Source organism: Engraulis encrasicolus, chromosome 6, assembly GCF_034702125.1.
Source record: "Engraulis encrasicolus isolate BLACKSEA-1 chromosome 6, IST_EnEncr_1.0, whole genome shotgun sequence".
Lineage (NCBI taxonomy): Eukaryota > Metazoa > Chordata > Actinopteri > Clupeiformes > Engraulidae > Engraulis > Engraulis encrasicolus.
The window spans coordinates 48,337,632-48,357,679 of NC_085862.1; the positions used below are offsets into that span (position 1 = coordinate 48,337,632).

At 44.2% G+C, this 20,048-nt stretch overlaps 1 protein-coding gene across 1 annotated transcript in view; it reads right to left on the bottom strand.

The window, feature by feature from the left end:
- Positions 1 to 5,899: 5,899 nt before the first annotated feature.
- Positions 5,900 to 20,048, bottom strand: part of si:ch211-51h4.2 (uncharacterized) — a 150,371-nt gene continuing 136,222 nt past the window's right edge. Inside the window, exons 14-18 of the mRNA XM_063202089.1 lie at positions 15,627 to 15,741; positions 14,008 to 14,113; positions 13,510 to 13,579; positions 7,638 to 7,741; positions 5,900 to 6,140 (exon numbers count right to left, since the gene is read on the bottom strand). Of these exons, the coding sequence (XP_063058159.1) occupies positions 5,900 to 6,140; positions 7,638 to 7,741; positions 13,510 to 13,579; positions 14,008 to 14,113; positions 15,627 to 15,741 (636 nt within the window). The remainder of the gene's footprint in view (positions 6,141 to 7,637; positions 7,742 to 13,509; positions 13,580 to 14,007; positions 14,114 to 15,626; positions 15,742 to 20,048) is intronic.

The following is a 20,048-nucleotide window of genomic DNA, read 5'->3' on the forward strand; positions in this document are numbered from 1 at the left end:
GTTGCTTTTACTTTAGAGAGGTAGACAGATTTTCTTTTTTTCTTTCTTTTTTAAAGTCACCTGCAGAGCTTGAAGCTGATCTGGTCCTAGGCTGGAAATCTTCACAAATGTATTCTAACTGATCCAGTGCGGCTTGTGCAATGCCACCCAACGGTGTAAGTGAACCGGAAATTATCCACTGGGAACTACATAGAGTTTTTGGTTGCAAGTCTTTTTTTTTTTTGAGGTTTGGTAAAGGAAGGTGGAAAACAACAACCAAGGAAATGAGCATAATTTCCTATCCGTACACCCCTTTTTTTCCATGCCATATAAAAATTGTGTTGCCGGTATAATGTGGGAAACTACACACACATGCACATGATGTGCCAGTCTCTCGGGGAAAGGTAGACTTGAAGTAAGCGTGACTGCCAGTCAGAAAGTGATGGAGTGTTTCAGAAAGGGATGGAGTGTGTTTGCTTGGAAGATAATCTCTCTTTTTTTTGGAATGTGTGACGTAGATGTTGCTCCACATCATATCTCAGAGCCAGCAAGACGACTTGTGTCCTCTTTCACAAAGCCTCATTTTTGTGTCATGTTTTTAAGCCTTACATGTTTCTGTTCAAGTGTCACTACTAGATGTGCAAACATTTGCATTTTATTCAGATGCTTCATAAAAGCAGAAGAAGAGTCTACACAGAGGTAAAATTGCTACCATCAGAACGCTATTTATTGTAGTCAGAAGTTTGACGGGCCCTTTAGGTTGGCTTAAAGAAAAAATCTAAAATGAAAAAAAAGGAAAAAAGAAAACGAAACTACAACCAAAAAAAGAGAGAAAAAGAAAACTGCTGTCCCTTTGTCTGCTTGCCCACATCTTGTACGCGTTTTGTTTCACAAAGCTGAAATTCCAATCATATTCTTATTCTGTGTGTCCCCCTGGACGTTTTGTACTCTTTTAAAAATAAAAATAAAACTTTTTTGTAATTCATATTTCTTTGTAGCTTCAAATAATGAGAATTTTAAAAAAAGGAGTGAAAAAAAAACATTATTGAGGATAACCTGGACCATGTACAGTATACGCTACCGTCTGACCATCTGGGCTCCACATGCTCACCAGCGCTCTCCTCTTTTACGCCCCCCCCTGCCCTCCCCCTCCAAGGTTTTTCCCCCTCCCTTCTTACTTTCTTTGGTTGCAGGTCCTCCCCCATTGCATTGCATCGTCCTGTTGTAATTTGAATCAGATCTGATTAAAAAAAGTCCAGAATAAAATATATTTTGATATTAAATTGGTGTCTTGTCGTGGTTTGCATTTTTTTTGTTGCAGTTTGAGCAACTAGGATGGGACAAAAATAAAATTCTTTTGTCATCCGAAGAGGTTTGATCTAGCTAACTGATTTGCATAGAAGTGTATGGGCAATACCATTCTTGGTGGGTATTAGAAGACAATCAGTTTCCTGATGTCTTGTTTTTATTTTATTTTATTATATTATGGGTTATTGGTGTAATAAGGTTGTAAAATGTTGAATGTCCCCTTATTTACCAGCAACTGAACTGAACTGAAATGTTAGAAATCATGAGGGTTCTTCGGAAAGGTTCTTCAGATATTTTTTAGTTTCATAGTGACAATGTTGCCATGTAACTGACAGTTGTAATACTTCGAGATTGGGTTCTTTATATCAGAGAACACATTTAAATATCTGTTTTTGTACTATTATTGCTGCCATTTGGGCCCAGTTGTAGTGAATGGCAAATAGACGATAATGGTTGTATTCACTGTCCAATGTCCATTAGTGCAGCCTACCACCTGGGTAATGGATGTCAAAACAGTCAGTACAATAGCAATGAAAGACATGCAACCGTGAACACGTGAAATAAGTGATTTAATACGGTCAGAACATTTTCTGTTGTTAGGCCTATGGGTAGCTGTACCAAAGGCCATACATTCTTGGTGTAGACAACCGCTAGACATTGAGGAACTGGCCAAGTATTTACAGAGCATTCATATAAAGCATTTAAAACATTGAGCCAAAGAAACTTGTGAAGTCATTCAAGGTAAGGTTCCATCCGATGTTAAATGGTTAAAACAATCAAACATTTGTTTCCATTCCTCCTGTCTGTATGACATGTTTACTACCACCCAACTTCAGTCATTCTTACATAATAGACTGATTACTCCATCCTGATTCCTATTTAGGGCAGCTCCCATTGAGTCTCTAAACCGAGTTAAATATGCTGCTACAAATTATAAATGTGTTAATAATCTGGACCAATTTCTCTTTGAAGCATCACAGGTTTAGGCCAGTGGTTCTTAACCTGGGGTGCGGGTGTTCCAGAGATTCAGGGGGTGCACAGAATTTTGTTGATGTTGAGGTTGTGACCAAAATTCTGCTTGTGAACATTATAATCAGGCCAAATCAAAACCAAGTTCAAACATGTTTTGGTCCCCTTGTAAAGTAATTAAGGTATTGATTAATGTCTCGAGCAAGAATCATTGTAATTTATCACTTCAGTCATTTTGCAGTGCAAATATACGTGTTGAAGTTTGGGTTGGGGGTGCATGGCTTGTCTTGGGCACAGGTAAGGGGGGTGCTTTAAGAAAAAAGGTTAGGAACCACTGGTTTAGGCTATCGTAGAATATTGTATGTAGGTCTACACATACAGTAGATCTTTTTTGTAAATTCTGTGTGTGAATGAAGGCAATCACATAAAGACTGACATACAAACTTCTAGTCACAGCTCAATGGTTTTTCAAAAATAGCTTACATGTAGACAAATATTTGGTATGGCCTATGCCTGATCAGATCATTTTATAACAATTTGAGATACTATACAAAATGTGGATATATGTCAATTATTTACCTTATGTAATGTATATTATATAGCAATGTACCAGCTCATTTCAAAACAGAGGACAACATGTTCAGATTGTGTGTTACCGCAGTAAGCATGACAGGACACAGACTGGCTGTTAAGAGCATGGAGCTCCTTGAATTCACAACAATCTGCACTTTTACAGTGATTACTTGCAAACTGCAAAAAGCATTTTACATACGGTTTATAATTTGCGGTAACATGAATCTGCAACACTAATGTCATAGTAAAAATGCTAAGTATCTTCGTGATGTAAGTATAAAATGTATAAAATATAGATGTCCATAAAGTCTTTTCTGCAATGTGTGTATTTATATAAATAGGAGTTGCACAAAGCATGCATTTACATTACCTTAGAAGAATTAGCTATGTTTAAATATTAATATTCACAGCTTAAAAGCATACTGCCTTTTCAAAAGTCTGTATAAATATGTGGTGAAATTACTTTTAAGATTATATAATACTTTCATGTGCAGAGGGGAATAATGTTTGATTTTCAAAAGAGACATGATGAAATAGGGAAGTGTGCGCGCACACGCATGCACGCGCACGCACACACACACACACACACACACACACACACACACACACACACACACACACACACACACACACACACACACACACACACACACACACACACACACACACACACACACACACACACACACACACACACACACACACACACACACACACACACACACACTCCTTGAAACATCCTTGAAAACATATGGCGTGTTGTCAAGAATGGCGTAGCCAAGAATCCTTTGCTGCAAAGAGCCATTTCATTTTAATGCTGTCCGCATCTTTGCCAAAAAACAAAACTAGATATCCCACATCGCCGCATTTACACTCAGAGCATGCCCTTTATGACTTGTGAAGACTAAAACTTTATAGATTTCAGTATTTCTCTCTTTCTCACACTCTATTCCCAACCCACCCACACACATGCGCATACACACACACACACACGCACGCGCACTTTCTCTCTTTTCCATTATCTCTCTCTCTCATACACTCTCTCTTCCTCATTCCGTCACATACCAGTACTCACACAATTGCTAACCTGTCTTCCTGGAAGATGCAGGGGTGGACAGCTGAACGCAGTACAGGAAGCTCTTATGGAAATCCCTCCATACCCTCTCTCTCTCTCTCTCTCTCTCTCTCTATCAGGCCATATGGCCGCGCTACTTAACGTTTTGAGAGCATGTAATTAAGGCTGTCTGGGGGGAAGCAGGCAGGTACTTCAGCGTGGGCAACAGATAAGAAGAGAGAGAAGAGAAGAGAAGAGTAGGCTGAGAGGGCAGATGCCATTAAACAGAGAGAGAGGGGTGAGGTGGCTCCACTCCAGCACCAGACAATACAGGGGGTGCTTTCTCAAAAGCGTAGTTGTTACCCAGTTAGCAACTTGGGTAGTTGCCAATAGGAAATTGCATTGCAAACAACAAAGAAGCTAATGTAGTTATTATCAACTGTGGCTTTGAGAAATGCTCCCCACCCCAGTACAGTACAGTACAGTACAGTACAGTAGAGTGCAGTACAGTACAGTACAGTAGAGTGCACTTGGGTCAGCATGCTTCAAAAGACCCCCATTTTTTACCAAGACCAACACACTGACACAGCAGCATCCTGTGGCTCCATTTTTATACCACTACTACTCCCTTGGGAACTTCATGGCCTCCAATTTTAATGGCCCAACTCTTCACACAGTCTACACACGCATTTATAGCACACATGGACGCACGCACACAGACTGTCTGTCTTTTTGTGCGCTCTCTCTGTCTCTCTCTCTCTCTCGCGCGCGCTCTCTCTCTCTCTCTCTCTCACACACACACACACACACACACACTCTCTCTCTCTCTCTCTCTCTCTCTCTCTCTCTCTCTCTCTCTCTCTCTCTCTCTCAACCAAACACACACACACTCCCTCTTTCTCTTGCTCTCTCTCTCTCACACACACACACACACACACTCTCTCTCTCTCTCTCTCTCTCTCAAACACACACACACACACACACACACACACACACACACACACACACACACACACACACACACACACACACACACACACACACACACACACACACACACACACACACACACACACACACACACACCCTCTCACATACTCTCCAGCAAAAACCTTTGTCACATCAGCACAGTTGCTGGCTATAGTGGTTTCTTTTTCTTCTTCTTTTTTTTCCACCCCTCTCAGTGTGAGTCTCCTCCAGTTCAATAGTTCTGCCTTCCCTTGTGCTTCCCAAGGAAAAGCCCTCAGCCTCGAATGGCGATGGCATCCCACACCCACCTCCCTCCACTGGCTCCAGGGTCAGGCAGCACCACTGCTGCTGCGATTCATCATATTTTCATATGGCCTTCAAACCCCCCCCCCAGGAGGAGGGCACTGAGGATGAGGAGAAAGAGTAGGGTGATGGAGGTGGTAATGATGATGAGGGAGGCTGTTTTTTAATCTCACTCTCTCTCTCTCTCTCTCTCTCTCTCTCTCTCTCTCTCTCTCTCTTCCACTCCACCACAGGAGTTGCAGACTTCAGTTGATGGGTCACAGCCATCCTCATCTATGCATGGCGGTAGCTGCTTCTATAGATGGCGGTAGCTGCTTTGCTTAGTTGTATGCTTTGTGGCCGGGCGGGACCTGCTACTCTTGAGGAGAGTGGATAAGAAGCGGTGGGTCGCAGGTTTGTGGTGCTGGTGCTGGGTGGAGAGATTGGAAAGGCAGCCTAGCGGTCATCTTAAACGCGGTGGAGAACGGCGCTCTCCCCCTGTGCGGGGGGCAGCTGCTGCTGCTTGGGGGTGCGAATGAGGGGCGGTGGGTCACAGATTGGTGGTGGTGGTGGTGCTGGTGGTGGGTGGAGAGATTGGAAAGGCAGCCTTAGCGGTCATCTTAAGCGTGGTGGAGCACCATGCTCACCCCCTGAGCTGGGGGCTGCTGCTTCTGCTGCTGCTGGAGGGTGCGAATGAGGGGCGGTGGTGGGTGGTGGTGCTGGTGGTGGGTGGAGAGATTGGAAAGGCAGCCTTAGCGGTCCATCTTAAGCGTGGTGGAGCACGGCGGCGCTCTCCCCCTGCGCCGGGGTCAGCTGCAGCTGGGTTGTGGCGGGAGTGAGAGGCGGCACCGGCGCCGGCGTCATGGCCGAGATGACGGAGAGGCGTCCGGCGATCTCGAAGGCGCTCTGCAGGACGTCGTAGCCCACGGCGAAGAGGAAATAGAGAGGCAGCAGCCAGGTCAGCTGGAAGACCAGGTCGCCGCAGGGCAGCGGCACGCTCAGGTGTCTGGGGGAGAGACAAGGGGAGGAGGAGAGCAGACAACGTAAGGGGATGACGGGGGTCAGTGAGTCAGCTGCTGGGTCTCCTAACACTGCCGCAGAGACAGACAAACAGAAACCTGGATATACGTATAGTACGTGCAAATACTCTGAAGATAGACAAACAAACAGCGTATTGGGATTCCTATATGTACAATTTCATACCAAATACCAAAGATGAACAAACATACAGCATATCGGTATAGCATGTACAATGTACAGGATACGCGAGTATGTATAATGTCTACAGTATGCAGTATGTGCAAAGCAATGAGCCAAAGATACACAAACACGCAGCGTATTAGGGTGTCTAACGGTATATGTAAAATGCCTACATTACACTGTATATGTAAAATGCAATAGGCATGCACAGCTAGGGACGAGGTGGTGCTACAGCACCTGCCCATTTGATCTACTGGACAAAAAAAATCCCTTTTTGAAAGTTTTTTGTCACAATATACTGTGGTCCATGTTGATATGATAATCTACGAATGCTTCACGATCAAAAGCATATGACAATTATGCCCCGGTAAAATGTATAGCCTCTCTATAGCCTAGTAAGGCAGCCGTAATTACCACATGCTCCTCACCCACCCCCCTTCAGAACCCACCCCCAAAAATGTCTGTGCCTGCCACTGAATGCAATAAGTCGAAGATACACAAACGTAGCCAAATACATGCACTACATGTTCTTTGGTGTTCTATACACCATCTGATTGCGTTGAGTTGTTTATTAGGCCTGAATCGATGAGCATCAACACAGCCAAAGATACACAGGCACAGTGCATCTTGCAGTGTCTAGGCATGCCTGCACTATCAGATTGCACCAAGTAAATTATTGAGTCAATTAGGCTTCAATCAATGGATATGTTGTTAGTTCAGGATTTACACAACACTTTCCCTTTTCTTTTCTTTAAAATACAACTTCAACATGTGCTTAAAATGCAAGCAAATATAATCTTGCTGCAATGAAACTTTTGACATGTCATTTCTTTTGTTTGCGTTCTTTGAAGCTACTGAACAATGCTGCACAGAAATTGGTTGCTGTTTCCCTAACACCAATTTTACCTTTGATCTATGAACAATAATTATTTGGTGAAATCCGATATGTAATTAAATTAACATTAGTGATATTGTTATTCAAAAAGTAATAAAAGTCCCTACGCACAACTAGTGTGCAGTGATTTATCCCGTTTTTTCATGAATTATTTAGGCTATAAATATTTTCATCTTGTTTGTACACGAAGCAATAATCAAACAAGCTTCAACAGAACCCACAGGGCAAAAGAAAAAGAGGCAGACCAAGATCCTGCTGGAGAGGATATGTTGAAATGAAGTAAGATCTATACGGCAACAAATGGAGTGGAGGGCCCAAGACAGGAGAGGATGGAAGAGTTTTGTCAATGGCCTGTGTTCCTATGGGAATACTAAGAAAGTAAGTTGTACACGTTCATCATTGACTTACTTGAAGCGCTCAGACCTGGATGTCCTCAGCATAATGAAGATGAAGAGGCCGACCTCTGTGTTGAGGGAGAAGGACACCACCTTGTCCAGCATCACCACGAAGCCCTAGCAAGGGAACAACAACATGTCCATCACTTAGAGAGTACCACACAAGCACACATAAGGTCACAATGCACAATTCCTTCACACACACAGACACGCTAGCATGCATGCACGCACACACACACTCTAGAGCACTGGTCTCCAAACAACGGCCCGCGGGCCAACTGCGGCCCGCGGGCAGCAAACTTGTGGCCCGCCATGAGGTCCTTAAAAATGATACCATAAATGCGCCTATTTGTGGCCATGCACGATTTGGGATCACAAAAACGTCAGTGATCTCTCCTAAGCATTCACATATAGTTAAATCTTATACTAACAGCAGGCACGTGCAGAGCATAGTTGCCCACGGTGCCCGAGCAACGGCCCTTTTGCCCACATTGGCTGATATTGCCCTTCCAAGGGAGGGGAAAATAATATGGCAATTATAATTTCATATTTCAATATCATTTGATTTCTTTATAATTCATAATTTTGATTGAAGTTTTGTACAATAAAGACTTAAGTCAGTCATACAAATTCATCAGACCCGTCGAGAATGGGCACGAGCGATGTGAGGTAGGTAGGCTACGCAACAACTCCGGTGGGGAGGGAGAAGGCACGCGACAGGCCCTTGAGCGCCTATAAGACACACGAAAGATTTTGAAGATGCCTGGGTGTCGGCTAGAGCCCTACACACAGTCTACATATTAGGGTACAAAATATGCTCACAATCAACCTCTCTATTACAATGTTGAGTTTAGAACTTTTAGTATCATACATCTGACAGCCAGCCAGCGCCACGTTTAGGTAGCAAAAAAAACCCCGACAGCCAGCTGTAGATATGCCTCGGAAAAATAGGCTAAGATTTCATGTTTCAACTGATTTGCTTTGCAATTCGTATTTTTGATTGAAGCTTCCTAAATTAAGTTTTCAAATTCAGATTCACCTGCACCTCGAGATAGGCAAAGGGAGGGGCAGCATGCGCGATGCGGGGGGCACGCGCAGCTCTACATGGGAGGGAGGGGGGAACAAGCATGCATGCGACCAGGGCAGAGACGCAAAATATGTCGAAGATGTCGTGGGAGTAGAGCGACTGCCCTGACGGCCTGAGGTGAGCTGGAAACACAGCAGACTACACAGTATTAAACTACATGATCACAATTAATGTCTCTTAAAGCCGATCTGGAGTTTAGGACGTTTGATCCTAAATAATCTGACAGCTGGGGTGTGCCACGTTCAGATAGGCCTATTGGGCGAATACGACAGCCGGCTAGCTTGCTTGCAGTCAACGTTTTACATGGCTCAGGTTGTTTTGTGGAAGGCTAACCCAACTAAAGAAACATGCAGATGACATGTCGTTTTATCAAGCAAGAGAGAACTTAAGGGGGTAGGCTAGCTAAAGGAAGCACATCTCTGCAGAGTTGGCTGCGAAAAAAATGAACAGGTGCAGGTGAGGCAGATAATCTTTTTCAGGATTGTAGAGGTTTGATCTTGGTGAGACCGCTAGGAAAGTGCGTTTTCTTACGCTGATATAGCCTATTCTCCGACCCAAAGATAGGCTACTGTTTCCACTGTAAATGTCCATGTTGGCCTAATTGAAATAAATCCACTCCACGTGATAACTGACGTTTACTGTTCTTCTCAAGACATAGGCCTACAAAATGTGCATGAACTAACTAAAATATCTGTAATGAAAATAAAAGGTTATAAAGTCTGCGAGAAGCTCGGAGCTTCAGAGCAACATATAAGAACTGGTGCTCCCACGCCACGGTTCTTTGCGATCTGAAATGAAAGCCGGTGTCGTGCCGAAAAGTGAGTGCCTGCCAGAATACGAGTGCCCTCATTGAAACCAATGGAAACCAATGACCAATTTTTCAAACATTTGTTACCCATTTTTGCAGATAAATCCGACACAATTTAAGATGGAAAGCCTATCAATAAAGAATCTGCATTCCTTCTGGAAGTATTACAAAGAACTGGTTACAATTTCAGTATTATTTCCATAAAAGAATCGAAGAATTGTCATAACAAATGTTACAGTTTCATTCAAATAGCTCATATTAAGTGGAGGACGAGTAATGTTTCATAAGCATATTTTAGTTCATAAATTATGTAATTCATTCTGCAAAAATGTGTATAATTTTCTCTCAAAAATGTCATTGGTTTCAATGAGGGCACTCGTGTTCTGGCAGGCACTCACTTTTCGGCACGACACCGGCTCGTCCATTCTTAAAGCGACAGTACACATTTTTAATATAGGCTACAAAAGACCCAACAAATGACCTAAACCTGTGAATTCTTATTGTTTTAGCTTTCCTATATAATATTCATCATTTTAATCATGGAATATGCCTATTAATTAAATTTCAAATTCAAATTAAATGATTTTTTTTTAACTATTTTTAACTATTTCTAATTATTATAACTTAAAGTCTACTTTGGCTGCTACAAGGATTATAAAGATGACAGTGGGTTAATTGATTAAGCATCCTCATATTTAGCCTATTAGGCTAATTTACTCATCATTTCATTTCATTTAAGATGAGGATGACTCAGAGCCACAGACCTCTGCACATAGGGCAGGTAGGCATAAGACTGATAACCTCTGTGACTGATACAGGTTTAAAAACTATCAAGGCTTTTTCTCATAATTTCATTTAATTTAGGGGAAGCCACATACCACACATGAGGAAATGTGGATCAGGAGACATTTAGGGCAGGTGGGCATAAGGCTGATCATCTCTGATATGATTAATAGGTAGGCCTACATGTTTAAAAACTAGCATGTTATATCATATGGTACGCATATTCAGGATACTATACAATAAAAAATATTAATCATTATGACAATAATATACTACTTCTACTACTACTAAAAATAATAATACCCATGGTGCAGTTTCCTAAAATTCTGAAGGCCGCTCATTGTTGATGCGTTTTTTTTGGGGGGGGGGGGGGGGGGGGGGGGGGGGGGGGGGGGGGGGGGGGGGGGGGGGGGCTTTGCCCTTTCTTCAGGTTAGAGCAACTGCCCTTTGAAATTCCTGTGCACGTCCCTGACTAACAGTCTCATGACAGGCATTGACAATGCGGGAAAATGGTGAAGTGAAAATCTGTTGTCTGCTAGACATCTAGACTAGCCGTTATTTATCATTGCGTCGACCTCGGACATCACACCGTTCGCAATTGTGCGGTGTCGAAGCACTCTCCTCTCTTCTGGTTGAAAATGAGGACAATTCTCTCCTTCCCTATTTCTATGTATTTATGAGGCCAGATACATTTTGTCTTTTGTTTACTCACATTTATTATAAGTTTGGATGACAATTATCATGTATTTGAAGTATCATTTATGCAAGGTAGCCTACATGTAGAGACTCAAGCTCCAGAGAACAGTCGTGACCAAAAGAAGGGAGGACAAAAACTAAACCAGTTCCTTAAAAAAGTCTTGGAAATATAGAGCCAGGTAGAAGATTTGCTGAGTATTCCTGAAGGTCAACGTTGCCTGGGTGCAGCCTGCGTGCCGTGGTGAGCCGCGCCCTTTCTATTAAACCTGGAGAGTCATGAGGGCAAAGCGCAGTTATTTAAGCAGAGTCGTCTGAGTTTTCTCAACTCTCTTCTGCTTGCAGATGTACTGTAAACGATTCTCCTTTGCTTCTATTGTATGTCTTTGTTATATCAGCTTTGCTTTGTCTTGCACTCGTAATATTCAAGGTCTGGCTGACCGTATCTGTAGTAAGGAAGTGTCGTATTATGCAAGGTAATTTATCTGAGAGCAACGCGCCACGCGAGCCCCACCCTACCCCTAACCCGAATTTCAGAAATGTCCAGGAAACATACGTAGGCTAGTAGTTAGACAGAATAGGGTCTAATATTCCTGATGGCCCACCTCTTCTCCCCGACAGCCTGTAATCTGCACGCACGGTGAGCGTGTTTCCCTCTGTTCAACCAGAAGAGTCTTGAGCGCTCAGTTATGAAGTTAGAGCACTCTGCCCTCTGTTAAATGGGGACGATTCTCCTCCCCTGCACTGTTTTTGTGTATTTCTGATATCATCATCTTTGCATTTTAGCCTGCTTACTGTAGTATTCTAAATTTGGAGGATATTTGTCCCCATAGTTTGGTAGGGGCGCGTTATGCGAGATCATTTGAGCAGAGAATGCATGATACGTCGGGAATGCGTTGGAGGAAAACTAATATGATTTTCGAAAACGACCGCAAAAATAATGCATAGACGAGCATTCCTGGAAACTATGACTTTTGCTCCTCGACCGAGTTGGGATTTTAGCGCACATATAGACCTATATTTGTTTTAGGTCTTGTCATGTAAATCTCTCTCTCCCTCCCTCCCTCCCTCCGTGACTGAAGTGGCTCTGCTGGAGAGCACGTTCAGCAGTTGAACATGCATTCAGCAGTTGAACGTGCTCTCTCTCTCTCTCTCTCTCTCTCTCTCTCTCTCTCTCTCTCTCTCTCTCTCTCTCTCTCTCTCTCTCTCTCTCTCTCTCTCTCTCTCTCTCTCTCGTTAACTTGTCCACAGTTGGTCTTTATTTACATTCCTTCCTGGCACTATAGTGCAACAGCTAATGATAATATTTTAATATTTTAACAGTGTTTCTATATTTTTTCAATTTTTATTTTATTATTATTATTCTTTTTTATTTTTTATTTGGGGGAGGGGGTCTGGCCCGCGGCCTCGCTTGCGCTACATTATTTGTCCCTTAGGAAAAGTTAATTGGAGACCACTGCTCTAGAGTCTACATGTACTAGAGTGTATGTAGTGTGTGTGTGTGTGTGTGTGCCTAAGCAAGTTTGAACATGGAGATTAACGTATACATATGCATGCACACACTCACTCACGCACGCACGCACCCACCCACGCACGCGCATGAGCGCACTCCAAGACGTCTGCATCTCTTTTTTCCTAGCCTTTCATCTGATCCTAGAGCCCAAGACGGTACAGTGCGCAGCAGGTGGGTGGATGACAGAGGGACAGTCCCCATCATCCCCAGGCAGCAAGGCAGGCAGGCAGGCAGGCAGGCAGGCAGGCAGGCAGGAAGGCAGACAGGCAGGCAGGCAGGCAGACAGGCAGACAGGCAGGCAGGAAGGCATACAGGCAGGCAGGCAGGCAGGCAGGAAGGCAGACACGCAGGCAGGCAGGCAGGCAGGCAGGAAGGCAGACAGGCAGGCAGTCAGCCAGGCAGGCAGGCAGGCAGGCAGGCAGGCAGGCAGGCAGGCAGGAAGGCAGGAAGGCAGGAAGGCAGGCAGGCAGGCAGGAAGGCAGGAAGGCAGGCAGGCAGGCAGGCAGGCAGGCAGGAAGGCAGACAGGCAGGCAGGCAGGCAGGCAGACAGACAGGCAGGCAGGCAGGAAGGCAGGCAGGCAGGCAGGCAGGCAGGCAGGAAGGCAGGCAGGAAGGCAGGAAGGCAGGCAGGCAGGCAGGCAGGCAGGAAGGCAGGAAGGCAGGCAGGCAGGCAGGCAGGCAGGCAGGCAGGCAGGAAGGCAGGCAGGCAGGCCACGCTACAGCTCCTCCACTTCTATTTGGATAGCAGCAGCACTCCAGCCAGACATATTACTGTGTACTGCAGGGCCAGTAATGTATACACACACACACGGACACAACAAACTCCATTGTCCGTTTCAATTGCAAAGCACTGGGCTGCGAAAGTGAGGCGGTGAGGCGAGTTATTTACTGTCCAGTATTATATGGTGTCTGTGTGCAGAAGTGATGTTGCTGTGGCTGTGGCTGAACTCTATATTCCACATCATATGGTGGTGCACCAAACGACCAACCAACCAACCAACCTTTGGATCACAAGCAGACACCACGAATATGACTCCGAAGGCCAGGAAACACGCAAAGCCGCTGGATAAACTGCAGAGTGAGAGAGAGAGAGAGAGAGAGAGAGAGAGAGAGAGAGAGAGAGAGAGAGAGAGAGAGCGAGAGAGAAGAGAAGAGAAGAGAAGAGAAGAGAAGAGAAGAGAAGAGAAGAGAAGAGAAGAGAAGAGAAGAGAAGAGAAGAGAAGAGAGGAGAAGAGAGGAGAGCAAAACGGATTGATAGCCAAGGTTAGCATCAAGGAAATCACAACCATTGATCAAAGGCAAAGTCTTCAACCGCCTCAGAAGCCCTTTCTTATTAGAAAAGTCAAAAGAATATGCTGGCCGTATGAGAAATCATCATATAAAAAAAATGGCCGGTGCAACAAATGGCCTGTGAAATTATCTGGCGGTGGCAGAACAGAGCCAGAAAAGTCGGAGAGAGAAGGGAAGTGAAGTAGAGGAAATTGGAAAGTATACCCTACCCTCTGCTATTATGCCTCTGCAGGCACTGAGGTGGCGTCCACTTGCTCCACAGCTTCGACAGCCAGTCCATCTTCACGGTCCACTGGGAGCTCACCAGACCCTCAACTGCATTATGAACACACGACCAATGGACTGTTATCACTTACCTAGACATGGGATAAACCTGCCAGCAAATGTTGTTTCCTTTAGAGATGAATATAATATGTTATCAAAATATACTGCTGTCCCCTTTCTTCCTTGTTTTGTTTGGTTTTATTATTTTGTGTATTTTATGTATTTTTCAAAATAGTTCATACCGGTTTTTTTTGTATATTGTTTGGCTATTAACATGCAGTAGGCGTACTGTTTTATATCTGCAGAACACATTGATTTCTGAACATATTGTCAAAAATGTAACAATAAAAAGGAAAAATGTTGATAACAAAACATTAACTTATGTGAGGTAGAGTATGCATGCTTTCTGCAGTCTGTATACCAGTAGCTACAAATATCTTTGACCTTACAAAAGGGTATTTAGTATGTTATTCAATGCTTTGTAATTTGTGCTGCTTTCAGGGACAGTGCAATGGCCACTCAATGAACGTGAGTCATACATAGATGAAATAGCAGAGTACTAATGAATAGAACTGATCAGCGCTACAAGTTGTCAGGGCAACAAACCAGTAATTTAAAAAGCTAATGGGGACGTCATGCTGTACTGCTATTGCACATGCGAACAAATGACAGGGGTTTGGTCATTGTGAAGTGCTATCAAAATGGCTAGTTTGGAGACACGCTCGCTTGAAATGAATGTACTACTCTGATAGCCAGGCTGCGCCCTCCTAGTGACACAACACCTTGCTTCTAATCGAATCGCGATCGCAAGTTTATGATAATCAGGCAACTACTCTGATAGAAGCAGTTAAGATGTCCTACAGAGAGACCTGTTCCTTTTGGAACTGTTATGAAAACCACATTACAATTCTCTGTTCCTAAGTTTCAAATAATCAAAGAATCCAGAGCTGCTCTGGCCAGAAAAGAAAGATAGAAGAGCTCCTTCATTTCCACTGCAATTCTACATCTCACATATGAACTAAAACTCCCTAACAATGTCATTTTTGTGATAGACAACAAAGCTTTTTTTATCTTCAATCTTTGGTAAATGCTTTCAACTTGCTTTCAACAGATAAGTAAAATAAAGAAGTAAAGAAAGCATGCACATCTTGCTGCTGCAGGTGCTGGATCAAACTGATGAAGACCGAAAAGAAATGAAAAAGATCTGCAACACTGACCAGTGCTCCCAAATGTTTGATGGCGCAACATATCGGATGCTAATGCCTCTTTTCCACTGCCGGTTTTCTGATAGGCCTACAGCTCGACACAGCGCAAATCGGCTGACACTTTTTGCTTTTCGATTGGGCACGGCACAGCTCAATCGAAGAGCAAAAGTGGCAGCCAAGTCGCGCTGTGTTGAGCTGTAGGACTACCAGAAAACCGGCAGTGGAAAAGAGGCATTAGTCCCTCATCACAACACAGCACTATGCCATTAAACATTTGAGAACACTGATCAATTCAAAACCAGTCTCAGGTCACAGGTATAGGGCAACATGTTGGATATAGAGAAGAGAGGAGTGCATACTGGTGTGCTTCATGGCTGATCCCATCACTAGGAAGGACACGGTGATGCTGATGGCGATGAAGATCTCAATCAGGTCTGCCACCCAGAAGAAGCGCTGGTACTTCTGCATGATGATCTGAGGAGAACAAGCACTGCAGCATGACAAAAGAGATACAGTATGTCGACACAACGCACTCACAAAGGGCAGGAAGAGAATGAAAAATGAGGCAGCTGTGGCCTTATGGTTAGCCAGGTGGTCTTAAGATCGAGAGTTGCAGGTTCGAATCCCACCCTTATGTCTCATAGTACCGCCTTCCATGCCTGAAGTGCCCTTGAGCAAGACACATAACCCCACATTGCTCCAGGGATTGTAACCATCACCGTGTAAATAACCAAAAGTCGATTTGGATATAAGTGCAGTGTAATGTAATGTATACTAATGTAAAAAAACACAAACAGTTTGAATCTTTGGAGCTTCTTTGGTGGTCTTCTCCTTCCAGTGAAGTAAAAGGCAGAGTCACCAGTCAAATGTATAGGACAACATGCTGAAAGATTCTTTAGCGATGCCCAGGGCTGCTGACAGGTTTGGCTGGGCCCGGGACTAAAACATCTGAGACACCAAACCCAATACATACAATGTAATAAGGATGCAATTCTGGGCACCCTCTTTCCCCAAGTGACCCTTTTGTACCCCCCGGCGACTCCCTGGCTATGACAATATAATGTTCTCTTGCTGCTCGCTTCTGAACACCTTTGCTACACTGGCACCTTAACTTTAAAGGGACACTGTGTGAGATTTTTAGTTGTTTATTTCCAGAATTCATGCTGCCCATTCACTAATGTTACCTTTTTCATGAATACTTAACACCACCATCAAATTCTAAGTATTCACTATGACTGGAAAAATTGCACTTTCGTTACATGAAAAGGGAGATCTTCTCCATGGTCCGCCATTTTGAATTTCCAACAATAGCCATTTTTAGCTGCAAAAATGACTGTACTTGGCACAAACTAGAAAATATTAGCTTATTACTTAGTAAACTTTCATGAAAAGATCAAATTTGGCAATAGGCAACCCAGTTTCAATGAACAGCAGTACTTTTTTTTACCATTTCCTGCACAGTGTACCTTTAAAGATAGAATGGAAGGAAAAAGGAACCGACCAAAGGGCAAATGGAAGTACACACTGAGCAAAAGGAACTCATCTGTGGAATCCAAGCAGTAGAGTCTGAAGCATTTATGGAGTCAATGAAACATTTTCAAACATCTGTCATGGCATTCAGATGGTACATTTTCAACAGGCAGTCACGTAGTAATACAAGCGCAGAGCGCAAGGATGTGTTTTTTTTGTTCCAGGGCTGCACATGGTGAATGATTGACAGTGGTATAATATGCTTTAAAGGTCAGCTTTTGTGCTCACGGTATTGTCAGCATGGGGTTGATAACACAATCATCTCTGAGAAAGGGGTTGCAGCTCACTGGACGTAAAATTGTGTAGAATGAAACAGCCCAAAAATGGTGGCTTAATGTAGTGTCTGTTTTTTGTTTTTTGTTTTCAGAGAATTCCCAACGAATTCCTACTTTAATGACATACCAGGTTCACGAAACGTTCACGATGACAAAATGTCAGAAAATGGAACAGACTGAAACGCCGTAATTTATTTATTTTTGCATAGCTGCAGTGACACACTGAAGCCACTAGATGGCCCCCAAGGTCTACTTTAGGCAGGGCTCCCATAATGTGGCCATGCTCTCTGCCAGCCTGGGTTAAACAAGGTTACTTTACAAGAATTCGCTGCTCATGTTTGAAAAGAGAACTTCAGATATACTCTAGGATGAAGTGTAGAAGTGAAGATTGTTCCAAACTAATTGACCCCAGGCAAATGCATTGTGCCTCTGTGTGCTGCGTGCTTGTGTGTGTGTGTGTGCGTGTGTGTGTGTGTGTGTGTGTGTGTGTGTGTGTGTGTGTGTGTGTGTGTGTGTGTGTGTGTGTGTGTGTGTGTGTGTGTGTGTGTGTGTGTGTGTGTGTGTGTGTGTGTGTGTGTGTGTGTGTGTGTGTGTGTGTGTGAGTGCAGATGTGTTTGAGCTTGTGTGTTTGTGTGTGTGTGTGTGTGCGTGCCTGCGTGAGTGTGTGTATTATCTGAAGTGCCCTGACTGTTATACATTTGCACTTTCTGACCACACAATACACTGTACATAAGCCCAGACATGTTGTCCTCACCGCTTGCTGCCAACATCCACCAACACCCTCCAGCCACCACCCCCCCCCCCCCCCCCAGACTCCCCCCGCTGCTCCCCAAGACCATCCACTCTGCTCGTGGCCCTTGGCCAGTGCTACATGTGTGAAAGAGCACTTCTGAGTGCCAACAGCCTTTACCAGGAAGCCCATCAGCACAAAAACACCTCCTTTCACTCCTCCCTTTACATCACACACTACTTTTTTGTGTCCTTCTTTCGAGTGTTCATATTCTCTCCTCTTACTCTTTCCACCGTCTCTCTCCTTTTCTTTGTCTTTCAAATGCCTCCCTAGACTGACTCTCTCTCTCTCTCTCTCTCTCTCTCTCTCTCTCTCTCTCTCTCTCTCTCTCTCTCTCTCTCTCTCTCTCTCTCAATTTCTTCATCTTGCCTTAAGCTAATTTAAAGCTAACTTACAGCCAATTCTCCATCTCTAGACCCTTGCCTTTGGTGTTTTAAGGGGAGTTAGTGTTTCTTGAAGTGTTGCGGTGCAGGCCACTCTGAAGGTGATGCTTTAAAGGCCAGCCGTCACTACAGGAAACGGATCCTTTTGTCATTTCAGGACGACTGAAACAAAAAGCTCTTTCTCATTGGCACAATGATTTTCTAAAGGGCTTCAAGCACTGGTCTATGAGTTCAGAGGTGGAGCACTTTTTCAATTTTCCCTTTTGTTGACCCCTTTTTCTCTGTCTTGTTTCATGTCTCGCAGCCACACTGTCTATCTTTAGAAACACGACCGTAATCATAAATAACAATACAAAAAAATTAAATGCAATAACAGTTTATTTTCTTTGTGCATCACACAACGATAGAATGCTATTTGCCCAGTAGGTACTATGTTGTGACGACGGCTGTAGGCAGGCCTGCCGACAGGGGGGGACAAAGGCGTATGTTGTCCCGGGCCCTTGGAGATAGGGGGCCCAGAATTGGGTCCCCATTACATTGTATATATTGTGCACAGGGCCCTTTCAGATTACTTTGTCCTGGGCTCAGCAAAAGCTGTCAGCGGCCCTGGCTCTAGGCATAGCTGCAGTCCTGAATTCATTATGTTTATCTGTTTCGCACTCCTCCTCTCCCCCACCATTTCTATCTCTTCCACTCCCAGAGGTCTGCTTCTCTTCCCTTTTTTTCTTTTCATCACTCTTTTCCTCTCTTTGTCTCTGTCTTCCCCTCCCCTCGCTCCTGCTTTCACCTCCCCTCCTATCCGTCTCTCTCTGTCTGTCAAACTCTGGCTTTGTCTTTGTCTTGTTCAAACGTCTTTCTCTCTCTCTCTCTCTCTCTCTCTCTCTCTCTCTCTCTCTCTCTCTCTCTCTCTCTCTCTCCCCCCCTGTCCCTCCCTCCCTCTGTTTCCTCTCCCTATTCAGGCTGTGATCTCATCATCCTCTGTCACGTCGGAGAGACACCTGAGGTTTCAATCTCGCAGGACGGGCTATGAAATCCCATCTGACAAATCAATCTTTACCTTCCCCACTGTCCCTGCGGCACACCTTTCATCATGCACGCAGGATGATGGCCAAGCCTCTGCTCACCACACCTCGCTCTGATGTTTCACTTCATGCAGTGTGCCTGTGTGCATGTGCGTGTGTTTCGTGTGTGTGTGTGTGTGTGTGTGTGTGTGTGTGTGTGTGTGTGTGTGTGTGTGTGTGTGTGTGTGTGTGTGTGTGTGTGTGTGTGTGTGTGTGTGTGTGTGTGTGTGTGTGTGTGTGTGTGTGTGTGTGCGTGCGCGTGTGTGTGAGTGTGTGTGTCTGTGTGTGTGAGACTGCTACAGTATATGTATGGCTAGGGGAATGGAACTGGAGTCCGACCGACTCTGAGGTTCATGTATTGTTAAATGAAAGGAGGACACAGACACACATGAGCTCATGCAGGGTGTGCTGTGGTAGTTGGAGTTTGATATCCTGCCTGAATTTCTCTGCTGTCCACTCTCATTTTTTGGTCCAGTCTCTGTTTTGAATATCTCTGTCTGAAATGTCTGATTAAAATGCCACCACTATAATATTATGTTCTGGATTCATCAGATGATTTTACTACAATAGTGCGACCACTACAATGGACATATATTGTTTACTCAAATATCTTGGAAGTTTGCTTCCTAACAAGCTTTTGTATAAAACAGCTTCAGCTTCAGCTGGGTGCTCTGCATTGGACCAGGTGTTGCTTCTCTCTGGAGAGCAGAATAGAAAGACCATTGTTCAGTCAAGCATTTTT